General features: G+C 40.4%; 3 protein-coding genes across 6 annotated transcripts; 1 reads left to right on the forward strand and 2 right to left on the reverse strand.

Annotated features, from left to right (window-relative positions):
• The first annotated feature begins 453 nt into the window (after window positions 1-453).
• atg4b (autophagy related 4B, cysteine peptidase) lies at window positions 454-5,861 on the forward strand. 4 transcript variants are annotated; one of them, XR_013844999.1, is made up of 13 exons: window positions 454-491; window positions 1,774-1,875; window positions 1,976-2,047; window positions 2,149-2,247; window positions 2,410-2,511; window positions 2,630-2,702; window positions 3,227-3,306; window positions 3,691-3,887; window positions 4,594-4,672; window positions 4,784-4,929; window positions 5,358-5,400; window positions 5,492-5,585; window positions 5,690-5,733. XR_013844999.1 is itself a non-coding variant. In XM_080033264.1 (13 exons), exons 1-13 carry the CDS (start codon window positions 482-484, stop codon window positions 5,761-5,763), a joined length of 1,185 nt encoding a protein of 394 aa, XP_079889390.1. In that variant the 5' UTR covers window positions 454-481; the 3' UTR covers window positions 5,764-5,861. The 4 variants fall into 4 exon arrangements, 2 of the variants coding, with proteins under 2 accessions (XP_079889390.1, XP_079889389.1); XR_013845000.1 differs by having other exon boundaries at window positions 5,492-5,583; window positions 5,673-5,716; XM_080033264.1 differs by having other exon boundaries at window positions 5,344-5,400; window positions 5,690-5,861.
• Window positions 5,862-6,526: 665 nt separating this feature from the next.
• Window positions 6,527-9,451, reverse strand: dtymk (deoxythymidylate kinase (thymidylate kinase)). Its single transcript, XM_080033265.1, has 5 exons — window positions 9,208-9,451; window positions 8,975-9,083; window positions 8,027-8,117; window positions 7,730-7,927; window positions 6,527-6,666 (listed from the first exon to the last, which is right to left on the reverse strand). Exons 1-5 carry the CDS (start codon window positions 9,335-9,337, stop codon window positions 6,550-6,552), a joined length of 645 nt encoding a protein of 214 aa, XP_079889391.1. The 5' UTR covers window positions 9,338-9,451; the 3' UTR covers window positions 6,527-6,549.
• Window positions 9,452-11,100: 1,649 nt separating this feature from the next.
• agxta (alanine--glyoxylate and serine--pyruvate aminotransferase a) lies at window positions 11,101-14,979 on the reverse strand (the record flags this gene model as incomplete). Its single annotated transcript, XM_080032702.1, has 11 exons — window positions 11,101-11,208; window positions 11,302-11,430; window positions 11,530-11,625; window positions 12,010-12,079; window positions 12,207-12,305; window positions 12,388-12,472; window positions 12,594-12,664; window positions 12,752-12,852; window positions 12,935-12,999; window positions 13,437-13,629; window positions 14,821-14,979. The coding sequence occupies 11 exons, from the start codon at window positions 14,977-14,979 to the stop codon at window positions 11,101-11,103; spliced, it is 1,176 nt and encodes a 391-aa protein (XP_079888828.1).
• Window positions 14,980-15,847: the final 868 nt, after the last annotated feature.

Raw genomic sequence — 15,847 nt, forward strand, 5'->3', positions numbered from 1 at the left:
ATGATCTCATGTCATTGCCACTTTCAAATTCAAAAGGCACCCACTGCTGTCCAGACTATTTTTTCATTCTGTAGTGTGGACGCAGGCTTTCCCCCTCGTCTAAATAAAATAGCCTATAGGTAGCCTATTTTGACTTTCTTATAGACTGAGACTTGTAGCCTATTACCTTTCTAAGTGAAGGCTCTAGAAATTTCTAAATGGAAAGATGACTTGTATACTCATTGGCATTGCCCTAATGGTCAGATAAGGGACAGCAGCATGATATCCTTTCAACTGTAATGTACGAAGTTGTTTTCAACGGGACGGAAACGTCAGCAGCTACTGATTGGTTAGGGCAAAGTAACCCCCCTTCTCAAACGTCATTGGACATCTTGTGAGATGTCCCGCCTCTCTCCGCATTCCGCAGCAGGACTCTCTTCTCATTGGTCCAGCTGTTCAGAGTCCAGAGAACAACAAACAAGATAGGGTGAAGACCGTCGGGATGGATGCAGGTAAGCGAGATTTCCTAGTAAAAAAAGACAGCTTTTCTTTCTCCTAGCAAGCTATTCCAGTCTCATCATTATCGCCAAATCTTCTGCTCTCTCGTGTCAGAATTGCTAACTTCGACTGCCTGTTCAGCACAAAGTAATGTTGTTTTATAGCCTCGGTGACGTTAGCCTGCTAAAGTGATGACTAAAGCTAACTGCTAACTAATGCTAGCCTACTGTTGCTAAATATGCGTTGACAGCTCACCGTACATCTTCATAACTTCCTATACGGAGCCCAGGTGTCATCCGTCTTAATGGCAGGTGCTGTTGTTTTACACAATTATCCATAACCTGCCATTTTTGCTCGGGACGACAGTTTATGCTAACGTTTATGTTACGCCCAAGATGCACATCTGAGTCGATGCACTGTCACCATCCACATCACTGTTTGTGCTACTGTATTGTTAGCATCGGCAACGCTATCAGCTATAAGAGAGGTTAGAGAGGAATTTAGTTAGTAAAAGCACTCGGGAGGCAACAAGTTGACAACCAAATGCATTTCATTAACTTTTGACTGCAAATACAACCCTTATTTATTTAGCTATAAACCTGTCAATCTCAGTTCCTGTATCCGAGCTAGCTCACTGACAGGCAGTGAGTTAGCTTGTCAACTTTTCCTTTGTGCTGTTAATTACAAGGACAGCGTGATGTGTTGGCTTGAAACCATTTTTAAAAAAAAGTTTTAAAAGTTTATATCTAAAGCGTGAAAACAGGCTCTGGTGTATAACACTAGGCAGCACTTTCTTTCTTAAGAGGAAGTGTATCCTTTAATGGTGTCCATTACCGTCGTGCCTAAATGCACCTAACTTTGAGCCAAGGCTGGCACTGTATTGGCTTTTTAACCGACCATCCACTTACTTATGTACATACTTATTTATAGATAGCTAATTTCAAATATAATTGTTAGATCTTTTTTTTATGTCATGTGAGATGCCGTCAATGTTATTGTCCATTATTAAAGGGGCACTGCCTTCCTTATCAATTAACCCGTCACGAAGTGTAAACCGTTTTTCATCTCAAAGGGAGATTGACTTGCTCCCATGCATATTAAATAGGACCCAGGTTAATACAGGATCAAAGATTTAAAAGCCTATGTTACTCTCTAATGCAGGAAGTTACTGGAATTCAACTGAAGCAACTAATAGATACTCTGCAACCAGTGGTCACTGTTCAACAACACAACCAGGCTGTCCCCCTGTCATTTCCCACAAACCTACAGTTGACCACATTGGTCCTCTTTTTGCAGCTACCTTGACGTACGACACACTTCGCTTTGGAGAGTTTGAAGATTTTCCAGAGACCTCAGAGCCTGTGTGGATCTTGGGGAAAGAATACAATGCCCTCACAGGTACAGTGGGATTGTACAGCACATTATAAAGAATCATATTAAAGTAAATGCTTTCCCCTATGACTGTATTGTAATATGCTGATTTCTGGTCTTCGTGTAGAGAAAGATGATATTTTATCAGATGTCACTTCAAGACTATGGTTCACATACAGAAAAAACTTCCCGCCTATCGGTAAGTGAAGAAGTGTGAGTGTGTGTTTACTCAATCTTTTTAATATTATATCGACCTAAAAAAGGGGATCTCACACATGATGAACCTTGGATGTATTACAGGTGGAACAGGGCCAACGTCAGATACCGGATGGGGATGTATGTTACGGTGTGGACAGATGATCCTGGGCGAGGCCTTGATGTGTAGACATTTAGGCAGAGGTAAGATACCTCCTTCAAAACAATATGTAATCAGACAAACAGATTGCTCCCTCGATTGTCGATGGATAAATATATAATACCAGATGTTATCACTGTGTGGCACTGACTGTACCGGACAGAGCTCCTTTTAATCAGGCTTGATAAGTGACTTGTTGTTCTCAGACTGGAGATGGGCCAGAGGTCAGAAACAAAGAGAAGAGTACATCAGTATTCTCAACGCCTTCATAGACAAAAAAGACAGCTATTATTCCCTCCATCAAATCGGTAAGTAGTCAGTGTCAGACCCTTCTAATTATATGGAGCATAACGGACTCACTCAGACACTTCTAAAAGAGTTTCCATAAAATAATTTCCTTTTTTTTTTTGTCCTTAAATGCCACAGCCCAAATGGGAGTTGGAGAGGGAAAGCCTATAGGCCAGTGGTACGGACCAAACACAGTCGCCCAGGTTCTAAAGTAAGTAGTGTTCACAAGCTCCCCAGAGCCTATGGTGAAATCTTCAAATAGCTTGTTAAGGTCAAGTTGAAGTCCAACACCCAAAGAGATTTAATTTACCTGGATATTAAAATGACAAATCCTTTTGTTTGAGAAGCTGGAGGAACAAGTGGCTTAAATAATTAATTTTTTATCTTAACAAGTTAAAGATTAAAAGTTGATACGGGTACAGTCTTCTGGTAAACAACATTAATTTTTACATTCAGTGTTTGTTTATTTGCTTGCTCTTTTCTTTTCCACTGCTGGTGCTTCAAAATGGCTATGTTTTTTTTATAGCTGGAATGGGTATATCGTCTTACACTTAGAAAGTGCATTTTTGTCCTCTACACAATGATGTCTTTCTTATCCACTCACCATGTATTCATCCATCCCTGTCAAACAATGAACAAAAAAGACAAGAGGAGGTGTCATTTTAAAGAAATGTCTTTTCTAACATGGTAACATTGAAAAGTATGAGGTGCTTCAATGAGCTGTCTTGCTTTCAGGAAGCTGGCAGTGTTTGATACATGGAGCAGACTAGTTGTACACGTGGCGATGGACAACACTGTGGTGATCGAGGAGATCAGTGAGTGCACTTTTCTGTTGAGTGTTTTGCTCTTCTCATTCATTAGCACATGGAGCTTAAATGTCACCCTTGTTCTTGTACTACAGGCTAAACTAAGGACTTAACCTGGAATTATTTTTTCAGAATTGGCCCTTCAGCAAATGTTCCTTTTTATTAAAGAAGCAGAGGTTTATCCAATAACAGTATTTTGGTCCTTGTACATGTGCAAATATACACAAGAGATTTCAAAGGTTTTTTAAGTTGAAAGTTTCCTTTTAGGATGATGTTTGGAATTAATATAAAGTAGCTGAGTGACTCTAAGGTAAGAATCCAAGTCTATGTTTTTTTCTTTCTTTCAGCATAAAGACTTTGTCATTAATGTTGTGTTGATATGTGTGCCTCCAGAGCGTCTGTGTATGCCGTGGCTGGACGTTGAAGGAGCCTGTGGTGGGGCAGAGGGAGGGGCGGAGCTGAACGGCTGCATGGAGGGGGCGTGTGCCATGGCGGAGGAAGAGACGGCTCTATGGAAGCCTCTGGTCCTGCTCATCCCACTCAGACTGGGGCTCAGTGACATCAACGAGGCCTACATTGAAACACTCAAGGTAAGGTACTTCGGAGCACGCATTCCCAATTGTTGGTAGATAAAATAACATTTAATTTCTCAATGTTGCAAGTTTTTTTTTATATGAGATTATTACTGGAAACTTGATTTATACATAGAAAAAACTGAATTTATGGTTTAACATTTGAATGACTCGTATTCAATACTTAACAGTGAACTAACTTTTATGTGAAACAGGGCCACTTTCTCCATCTGCATTCCAGTCATTCCTAACAAACAAACACATAATTTGATGTTTTTTTAAAGACTGTATATTATAAGAATAGTAATTAGAATAATATATTTTTTTTTAAATAAATTGTGTTCTCATTAAGTGTTGTCAAAGTAGCATTGCTTTTGTGTGTTGATGCAGCGCAGCCTTCAAATGAGTCTGTGCTGATGGCTGTCTCACAATAGTAACATTACTTTAATAAAAGTGTTATATACAATACAATCAGCATCAACATACATGACAGTTTAATGGTGCTACAGCTGTGCTTTGAGGATATGTATCCTACATTTGAAAATAAAATACTGAAGGTTTGTACTCTGGACTTTTACCTGGTTTTATGTCAACCTAGCTAATGGCTTTCTGGTGTGCTTGCTGTTGGAGATTTTGGCTTTATATTGTATTAAAACAAGTACCTGTATTACCACTGAGACAGTTACAGCTGGGTGAGATAAACCCTCTTGTCTCTTTTTCACAGCAATGCTTCATGCTGCCTCAGTCCCTGGGTGTTATTGGGGGAAAACCCAACAGTGCCCATTACTTCATTGGTTTTGTCGGTATGTCTAGTCTCTCGTGTTTGTGAAATAAACATGGTCATGCTCACCATATTAATCTACCCACAGCAGAGACAGCATTCTAATTCTAAACATTGCTTGTGTCTGTTTCAGGAGAGGAACTCATCTATTTAGACCCACACACCACTCAGCCTGCAGTGGAGCCATGTGAAGATGGCCAAGTGCCTGATGACACGTACCATTGTCAGCACCCACCCTGTCGCATGCACATCTGTGAACTGGACCCATCTATTGCAGCGGTAAGGATGCCAGGGAGAGGTTTTCCCTTTTTTTTTTTTTTTGTATAGCACAGAGCTTATGTTTTGTCGCAGCCAATAACATAATAACTACCAATAGTGTAATACATTTAAAATTTTATTTCAAAATGTAATAACAGGAGCCAGAATGCAATAATATACTTATCGCTGTTTTTTTAATTGGCTATAAAAAAATCACACTCACCCTAAATATTGCAACCAGACAATAATGTAAGAACTTATTACATTATGGGCAAAAAGTAATTACGTTAATGGCAAGTTACTCCATTTATTTATTATATTAAAAACTGAAAAATTATGTTATTGGCGGCTACATGTATCTCAAACTAAATGTGAATGTAAGCAGGCTGAAAGCTAAACCCATTCCAGTAACTCAGATGTTCTGGTGTCAACCAGGGTTTCTTCTGCAGAACAGAGGACGAGTTTGATGACTGGTGTATGCGCATAAGAAGGGTACGTCTCCCAGAACACTGCTCTTTTGTTGCTCTCTGGACTGGTGTGTAGCTGTTTAATAAAGCATCACTTTACTGCATTACTCCTCTAGCTGTCCTGCAAGAGAGGGGGCCTGCCCATGTTCGAGCTGGTAGACAGTCAGCCCTCCCACATGGTCAGCATGGACGCCCTCAACCTTACTCCTGGTAAATGAATTGCAGATTCTTTTGAGAAATAGATTTCGAAAAATTCATTCATGAATTTTAATGCTTTTTTCACTTTTTCCTCTGCGTTGACACTTACTTCCCAGATTTCTCAGACTCGGACAGGTTGGAGCGCTTCTTTGACTCGGAGGATGAAGAGTTTGAGATCCTTTCCCTGTGAGGGATCTATGAACAATGATTCACTGTTCTCCACAGTGGGCACAGAGAATCTGTCCTCTTCTCTGTATCAGAAGGGAAGCCTGAGGGGATGAACTTTAAAACTGGAGAGCTCTTGAGCCAGTCCAGCTCCAATGGTGTAGTCAGTGTGTGTCACACAGCGTTTTCTCTCAACAGCCACTGAATGCTCTCTGTATCCAACATTGAGACTGCCCTGGTGGAAGCCGTAGCAGCAGCTCAGGATCTATTCTGTATGCACATCTTCACATACATGCGTTTCCATTTGAGTCTTAACACTTTAAATGTTTATTCTGAAGTGATATGGTGCCTTTCCCTGACTCCATAAGTTAAATTGCCATAACAGTTTTATGTTGTAAAAGAACAATGGTTTATGATGCCCGTGGCTTCCGCAGTTTGTCACTGATAAGTCTGTAACAGCCTGTAATGAAACCAAATTAAGTCACTTCTACAGACAATTTTTATTAATTGTTCATGCAAAGTATCCTTGCCAAGTCCAAATCATATACACTTCTTTATTTGAAGATTATTTATTAATCAACACGCTATATAGACCGGTGAGGAAAAAAATGACATGTAAAGAGGATTAAAAAATAAATCAGATCTGATATTTGACAATGGGCAATTGTATGAAATTGTATGTCAAAGCATTTCTCTTCCGCATTCAATAAAGCAATGACAAGTTTAAAAATGGCTTTAAAAGTGTACAAGAGTGCACATGAGTCCTTTAGTTACTATACAAAGAGTCTGTCTTGGTCTCCTAACAGCAGCTTCACTCAGACTTCCATAGCTCTCCAAGTGGCAGGTTCTGAGCTGTGTTGATGGCATTCAGGCTGCAGGTGGTGATGTCTTTGTGCACATCCTCAACACTATTACAAGCGTCAATTACCTAGAACAAAACAATTGATATTAGAATTAGAAATGGGTTATTATTCACTAAAAGGTGGAGTCAGCAATGCTAGAGAACGCTTGTTGTCAAAATCACTTTGTTGAAATCAGTGAATATCTCCTCACAATCCGCAACCTGTGTGTGCCAGGGGAAAAAAAACCTTGTTTGAAATACACAGCCAAGGCTCTGTAAACGCTAAGGCCAAGATGTATTACTATGAAAATACAGGTAGCATGTCTTTTTAATTAGTACTGTAGCAGGTGTGACACTAAGCCTGTACATATATAAATAAGCTTTGAAGCCAAATACTTAACATCAAAGTATAAGCTGATCAGTATCTTAGCCTATATAGATAGCATTGTTGCTAGCAATGGAGGGCCGGCCCGAGCCACTTGGTTAATGTACCTGTTCACAGAGCCTCGTCTGTTTTCTAGGGCTGGCCCGAATGCCATTTTTCAGGCTTCGAATATTCGTTGGTTTTTCCGAGCGAATATTCGAATATTCATTCCAGAAAAGCACACCATCAAAAACAACATTAAAAAAAAATGTAAACGTTAATAATCCCTATATACTCCCTGGAACCGATTCAGACAGTATCTGCATATTTTGTTGAAGATTTACGCGCTCGGAGGTGAAGTAATGGATGCGCTATGACACTTAGTGATGTAATATCCTCCTAAATGAGCAATACTACTACTACTACTACTACTACTACTACAATATTACTAACTTTTATATCCAAATATAAAATTATTTGATGACATTATATTGCAGTACTAGCTTCTTGCAAAAAAAAAATATATATATACGTATATATAAAAAAAAAAAAAAAAACGAAGCTCCGAATACTAATTTTCCGAACGAGTATTCGAATATTCGAATAATTCGGGCCAGCCCTACTGTTTTCACCAGATTTTTTCCCAGCTCACCCACTGTACGGTCAGTTAGCGGATCATTGACCTATTCACTGACTATGACGAACAAGCATTCTCCATAATCGCTTACTCCCCCTTTAAAATGACACCTGAGAATAAATCTACAATCCAGAGCCCGTTTTCCATACCTGCCAGTTGACTGAGGGATCCTTCATCAGATGTTCAAACTTCTGTTGGACTGCTCTCTGGAAGACGCTGGTCTCATATCTCTCCTCTCCAAACTGACCTCTGAGAGCCGCCTCAGACGGACTGAGCTGGAGGAACATGACCAGGTCCGGCTTTGGAAGGCCCACGTCGGGTTTCATGCACCAGTCCAGACAGAAACCCTGGGGGGGATGTCAACATGTCAAACACTCCCCTCCTCCAACAACATAAGACTGTCTGATGGATGCCCAGCTTGAAAAGGCTGAGGAAACAAGACTCACCGGCTTAGCACTGGTGAAAGCCACTCCAGAGAAGGCGTACCTATCTACAATCAGAGTGATGCCTTGGTCTAGCTTCTTCTTCATCAATGGCCTGTGGTAAAATTTCATAATGCACAGTTCGAAAATGTCAGCCATAATATATACAAGCTAGAGGAAACATGCCAAGGCTAACAAAAGAAGTTGTCAAAATCAGTGACTATGTCCTCATGATCCACTACATAACCTAGGCTCTGTAAACAGGCATGTTGCTAGCCATTGTGGTCCCCCTCTGTTTACATACCAGTTTATAGAGCCTAGGCTGTGTATTAACAGTAGATTTTTTTTCAGTGCACAGTAGTATGGACGGGTAGTGGATCATGAAACGATATTTATTGATTTGACAAATTGATTCGATCACAAGCATTCTCCAGAATCGGTGACTCCACCTTTACTGACTTCCCTAACGTATCTAAGCCCACTGTCTCCTACTGAAGACTTTTATTCAAAAATAAGTTTTATCTTGTAAATAGTCTGAATAACTTCATTTAAACAGTTTGAGTTTTTAAGCTAATGTTACTGAAACTAGAATAAATCGGATGACCAGCCAAGGCAGGCAGACCTGTGCAATAATCATGCTAATCTAATCAGCACCTTGATATAATGCCACACCTGTTTGGTGGATGGATTATCTCAACAAAGTAGAAGTGCTCACTAATACACATTTTTAAACAAATTTGTGAACAGAATTTGAGAGAAATAGGCCTTTGTTTAAAAAGAAAAAAGTCTGAGATCTTTGGCTTCTGCTCATGAAAAAAAAATGCTGCGTTTATAATTGTGTCCAGTCAGTATAATACCAGAAACTATCTTTAGTAACCGTATGCAAACAGCTGGGTTTTTCCTGCTATGACGTGTCAACATGTCTGCCGTGAGGACTAAAGTATGTGTACACAGTAAAGCAAAGGGCCTTACACCAGCTCCCAGCGGTTTGCGGAGAACAGCAGATGCACCGTGTGGTCCTCCAGCTCACTCTTCTTCTCCAGGTAAGCGCTGATCAGCTGGCCGATAGTGGTGGTCCTGTCTGCAGCCCAAGAAACCCCCCACACACACCACGGCACGTTATATTAATGACACACTTACACTACACCTAAAGCACTAGCATGCCCAGTAACAAAGATACAGTGACCGAAGATAAGACGCCTCACCGGGGAACCTCATCATCTCGGCGGGGCGGCCGCTCTGCTGCAGCGCCTGGACCAGCTTCTTACACTGGGTGGTCTTCCCGGCTTTGTCCACCCCCTCCAGCACGATGAGCGCTCCTCTTTTACACGCCATTACCGCAGACTCTTTACCAGCGCCGTGCTGTCGCTGAATAAAAAAATAAATAAAGCAAAAGCGAGCTGAACTGGTTTCTCTCTGGAGGCGTCCTTTTCACCATTTACCCGCCATTTACTTATGCAAAATGTCAACAAGGAAGTATAATATCATGACGCACTTCCTCTTTATTCTTCACGTTTGGGGCTAAACGGCAGCTTCCATTTACGTTGCTGCACTACTGCCATCTCCTGGAGACTTGGTTAACTCCTACAATGTCCAGTTAGTTTATCCGATTTTATTTTATTTCTTTTGTTTACACCTCCTATGAGGAACTTTGAAATATTTTGAACCCGTCTGATAGTTCCTAGGATGATCTTAGATGAGTTCTAACTGCAAACGAGACAATCATAAAAAAAAACGCAAAAAAAAAACTAAAACTATTTTTATATAGTCCAGAATCTAGACTATGCAGGCTTATTAACCTTTGCACAGGGTCTGATTTGTACGGCAGGCAGACTGGAACATCCTTTGTCTCCCAAACTCTACTCAAATCAAACCCTGCGTTCCAAATTGCATACTCATATTTCTATTCTACATAATACAGCTGACCATAAAAATAATCTAATTAGCACGTAGTAGGTATACAATTGGGACATACTTTTATTTATATAACCATTGCATCCCCTGTTGTTTTCATATGGAGGCTCTGTCCATAGATATATATACATATACATACATAGCCTACTGTGTAGCCTATAGAATAAAAACAAAACGGTTTTCATAGCTATTTAAGAAATACTTCAATAATACCTGGGGAAATTCAGTGTTCACCCTGTTGTTATTATTTTGACCTACACACAGGCCCAAATAAACTCATGGCAGTGTTGGCAGTGTCCAGGAGTTGAGCCTGTCCAGCCTCCTGTCCACACTCTGGGACTGGTCCCATACTGGACCTGGGCTGGAGACCCTCCGGTTCACAACCCAAGTCACCATGGATTTCCCCTTGTCAGTCCTGTTCTCTTTAGAAACCCTTTAGTGTCCTCTAAAACCTGCTTACTATAGCCCCAATCTATCCATTCATTCCCTCGTGTCCTTTGTCTCTGTTCTACTGTTGGTGTAACCTGGCAAAGTTCACACAGTCCTGTTAAAGCTCCTCTATAATGTGAAGAGTCCCGTTCAAGTTACTGTATCCTATATTAAGTTTTTACCAACTCATCCCATTTATCTCTATTGCATGTAGTTGTCTATAGATCTTATCTCCTGAGCCCAGCGCTGTTGCCACACTTTAATTGATTTCCCTCCATGCTGTAGGCCTACCCTTTCCCTGTGCTTTTGATAGTTTAACCATGGTACATGTCTTCTTTTAAACTTTTTGCTGTGTCCTCTACCGCTCTCTCATTGCCCATAATGCCCAATGGCGCAGGTTCCCAAATGGATGACTACTGTACCTTATCTAATGTACTTTGATTTTTCAAATAGTAGGTATTTACCACTACCCAGCGTTGGGCTGTAAAGAGCACTTTTTAGTTGTTAAAAGTTTTGATCTACTAGCCTGGCATTTCCAGACCTGCCACTAGGCACTGGCAAATAACATTTTATATTGTTCAAGATATCAGGGTCTGGATTTCCAGGCTATTGATCTCCAGCATTTTGAAGACATTCAAGTAGTGATTGAGCAGCATAAAACAAGCCTCAGAATAATCATTGATTTATTACACACAGTCATTCCTTATGAGCAGCGTTGATTCAGGATTAGCTTCATAGCATCCATCAGCAACACGTCACACTTTGCTCTTATGGCAGTGTTTCAGAGCGTCTGTCAGTGCCGCCAACACCATGTCAACCCCGGCCTTGCTGCTGTTACATCCCATAAGTCCCACACGCAGCACCTGAACATGCCAAAAAAACATCTGGGAGTTAGGCTATGTGCTTGAGTTAAGCAACGTCATGATGGATATACATATAGGCCTATTATCTCTTACCAAGCCCACTGATGGGCCAAGCCCCCCAGAAATCTCTAGATTGTGTGTTTTCATGATGTAGGATGTAATCTCCTTCCAGTCGTATCCATGAGGAGCAACAATAGTGGTAACAGTAGGCAGTCTGGCTCTCTGTAACAAACCATTGAAGTCAAAACTCATACATACATATGACGGCCACGTTTGTGATGTACTAAAAATGACAAGATTGTGTTGACGTTTCAAACTCACCTTTTCTTTGACAAAAAGTTTGAGACCCATGTTCTCTAGGCCAGCGTGGAAATACTCTGCCGACTTTTCATGTCTTTCCCATGATTTCTCCAGACCCTTAAATCAACAGAAAAAATTGGCTCGAAAACACATTTAAGAATAGCTGACCATTTACGCATAGTTCTATTTCTGGTCTTGTTTATTTCAGGGCACTCCATCCTAAGCAAAAAGGTAATTGATCGGTTATGGGTAACGCATATGTTTTGGCAATTCATTGTTCAATAGCTATCTGTACAGAGCAGTTTGAATGTTTCAATTGTTTTGTCTCTTTGTCAGCTTGTTGTGTATTTGATGTATTTGCATTGTGTATTGTGTGTGTGTGTGTGTATTGTTGCTTTTGAGTCGCTTTTGACTCAACTTCATTGTAAATGAGGGTCAATTAATTAGTTGAAGCTCATACAGATACACATTCAAAGTATTCCATTCTGAGGCATGTCCCACCTCTTCAACAAGGACAGCCAGACTCTCCCTCAGAGAGTAGAAGGCAGTGACTGGGCCTGTGTGGTGATATCTGCACAGAGGAAATGGAGAGAAAACGGAAAGCGGCGTTCAGAAATTGTGCAAGTACGGCCAAAAATGCGAGCACATTTTAAATGTAATCCGTTCCTGCTTGCGTGTAAAGCAGATATGTATCTTACACTCTGGACGGCTTGCCATCACATCCCCAGTAGTTTGCGAGCCAACTCAAATCCAAGAAGAACGACACGGGCTTTGTCCTCCGGTTAAATATTTTCTGGCTGTGGATAAATGCAACCTTTTAATACATATTTTTACACAATATCCAGAAATATTAGGCGTACTTGTCTATGCATTCCTCACCATGCTCTTTCACTGAAGGAGATGGGTGCTGTACCGGGAGGAGCGTTCAAAACCTTTTGGGAGCCTGTGTACAGGATGTCTATCCCTAAAAAATAAAAATAAAATCCATAAAGAAATCGATACGTGTCTTAGAAACAGATAATGTAACACAGTAAAGGGTCTCGTCATCTTAGAGAATAAAAACTTGTAGTACTAATAAACCAAACCTTGCTCGTCCATGTGAAGAGGGGCCCCTCCAATAGATGCCACAGAGTCGACCAGAAACAAGCAGTTATACCTGTAGGAAGAAATCAGGGCATGGCTCTATTCTGACATTGTTTATGACAATAGTGAACAGAAGATAGGAGTGAGCGCTGCATCTTACTTATGGCATAGCTGCCCGATGCCATCCAATGGATGCAGGACGCCGGTAGAGGATTCTCCGTGTGCGAGAAAGAACACCACCGGCCTGTGTTTTGATAAGGCCTGTGATGAGACAGCAGTGTGACCCCACAGACTTTAGCCAAGACAATATTCATTTGAGTGGAGGAGAGTATAAGAGTGATACCTGCTCAATTTCTGCATTAGTGAAGTAGCCACCAGGGGGCGCCACAATGGTATTCACTCTGGCACCTGTTGGATTGACACGCATTATATTCTGTGGGTGAATCACTTCAGAATAATTGTTATAATGTCAATTTATGTTATGCATTTTTACTATTGTCAACAACTCCTATGAAAATGAGCCACAACACTTGCACTGATTATATTATAAGTCAATCCCAAAAATACTGCTGCAACAAATGTATCTAAGACAACCAAATGTCTATTAGTTAGCTGGAAATAGTCCAAAATAAAAGTGCACTCTATACTCCCATGTAGGCACTGTTTGCTGAGAACTAACAGTGCCTGGCTGTTTTAGGAAATTACCGAAGCCCCTTTTACAAGTGAAACTATGTATCTTTGAGGGATGTTTGAAAGTATTGAGAGATGGACAAACACAGTATAGTTATTGTTGGTCTTGTCATAGCATGTGTTAACAGAACCTAATAATACAGCATCAGCCTTACCTATCCTCTCAGCCATCTCTGCTGCCCGCTCCCCCCATATGCCGTTGACTGCAGTCAGGACGCCCTCGCCGGCCTCCACTGTGTTGAAGATGGCACACTCCATGGCAGTGTGGCCAGTGCCGCTCACCGCTAAAGTCAGCTTGTTCTGGGTCTGGAACATGTACTGGATTCCACTTTTGATGTCACTCATGATCTGTAATGGGAATTGTGGGTTAATAAGCGTATTCAAAGGGAAATATAATTTTCCTTTACTACAGTAAAATGTTGGCTTGACAGAGAGTGCTCTTAAAGGCCTACTTCACCGGTTTGAATATGAAGGTGTATTGAATTCTGAGATCCTATGTAGTATAAATGTGCAAAAAAAATTAAAATCGGTTCATCCTAGCCTGAGAAAAGGCAGAAAGAGTGTTTTTTTTAACCCTATATTTCTCTTTCTGTGATGTCACGAGAAAGAGAAATATAGGGTTAAAAAAACACTCTTTCTGCCTTTTCTCAGGCTAGGATGAACCGATTTCAATTTTTTTCGCACATTTATACTACATAGGATCTCAGAATTCAATACACCGTCATATTCAAACCGGTGAAGTAGGCCTTTAACACAGGTTAGTTAACCTTTAAACCTGTGCATTCACAAGTGAGTTGATGAGATTACATGATGTATAGAAATTGGTGATGGATGAAAAGGAACCAATCACTGCTTCCGGCTTCTTGAATCTGACTATTAACTGGTTTCCTTATTCTTCTGTGATATTAAACAGAATCCCATTGAGTTCTTGATTTGTTGCTCAGACAAAACAAGACATTTAAATATCATAGCCTGGGCTTTTTGAACCTGTGATGGGCACACATCTTATGGACTGCACTGATCAATCGATAAAATAACTGCAAAAATGAATTGATAATGGCAATAAATATGAATTAATATAATAAATAAATAAATATTATGTCCAATGTTTTTTAATGTAGGCTAAAGTATATATCACACCTATAGTTTATTCATACTGCTGTATATTGTACATGAGATCAATGGTTTACACCATATCCTTAAACCTCCAGCTGTTTATTCTGTTTGTCTTACTATAATCATGATTTTTTTTTGGATTCCTGGTCAGATGCAAAATCACATTTTATTGTGAAAGAACTTGTATCCTGAAAAATGATCAATTTTATTTAATCTAATCTCAAATTTAAATGAGTTCTCACAAAGGCAGCAATACAACGGTGTACATACAAGCACACGTACACCATTGTCTGTTGAATTCTAATCCATTTCCAGTGATCTGTACACATGTATAATATTTGATTTGATTATAATATGCCTTTGTATGTAAAAGCGTTCGACCAAATTTCAAAGAGAACAATATTTTAAAAGCCACTGAATCACCTCAAATATCTCTGGGTGCATGTGTCCAATGACGGGTTGGGCCCCGGCCTCCAAGATCCGTGCTGGGACGTTGGAAGGTCCCGGTCCAAACATGTGCCGATGGGGAACGGCCAGCGGTCTCTGCAGGCATGTCGGCGGAGGTACGGAGAGGGACGACATGTTCCCAGCACTGTGACAAGCCCAGTAGTGAAGGCTCAACCAGCCGTGGCAAGCAGGTGAAGAAAAAAGAGCCAGCTATGTCCACCCCTCTGTCTGACCAGTGAGCTACTCAGGTCAGGAGTCTGTCAGAACACTCTCTTTCACTTTGATCTCTGTCCTCTTCTGTCAACAACTGGTTGCTCTCTGTGAACAGGCAGCTTAGTACTCTCCTACTCAGACATATAAGAGAGGTCACCTAACATGTCCTCTCAAAGGTTAATGATTAACTACAGACTCTCTATTCCACAGCTCTGCTACTGCCCCAGCTAACGCTATGACCTGCTGTGTCTAACATGTTTTCCAACAACTTACAAGTGTAGATGGTTTTGTTTGTCCATTATTACAATCAAGTTAGCTAGAGCTTCTGACTATTCAAAGTATTTAAGGTTCATAGGTGTGACTTGTTTATATTTCAGTGATTCTTGAGTGATTCTTGAGAAGTGGGACAAAACAGGGTGCAATGTTGAAAAAATACAAATCCTATGTTTCGGCAAATTAAATGACATGTATTTATGTATGTATGTATCCAATATATATTAAGCTACTGAGCTAAGCTTTGACACAACCTCCCAGCTTTTTTTTTTTTTTTTTTACCGTCATTGGCCTATCACCACCGTCAGATGTCAACTCCGTCAGATTTCCTGTCTGACGTTTTTATTGATATGAGAGTTTATTTAGTGTTGTTTTTGATGGAAAAAAGCTCTTTTTAATCATTAAACTACATTTTTAATAGGTTTTATTGCATATGAAAGATTGAAACCTTCTCTGAGGACACACTGTTTTGGACGTCGTGAGAAGATAACAAGTGTTATATTTGACATAATAATGA

Source organism: Ammodytes marinus (genome assembly GCF_949987685.1).
Source record: "Ammodytes marinus genome assembly, chromosome: 8".
Classification (NCBI taxonomy): domain Eukaryota; kingdom Metazoa; phylum Chordata; class Actinopteri; order Uranoscopiformes; family Ammodytidae; genus Ammodytes; species Ammodytes marinus.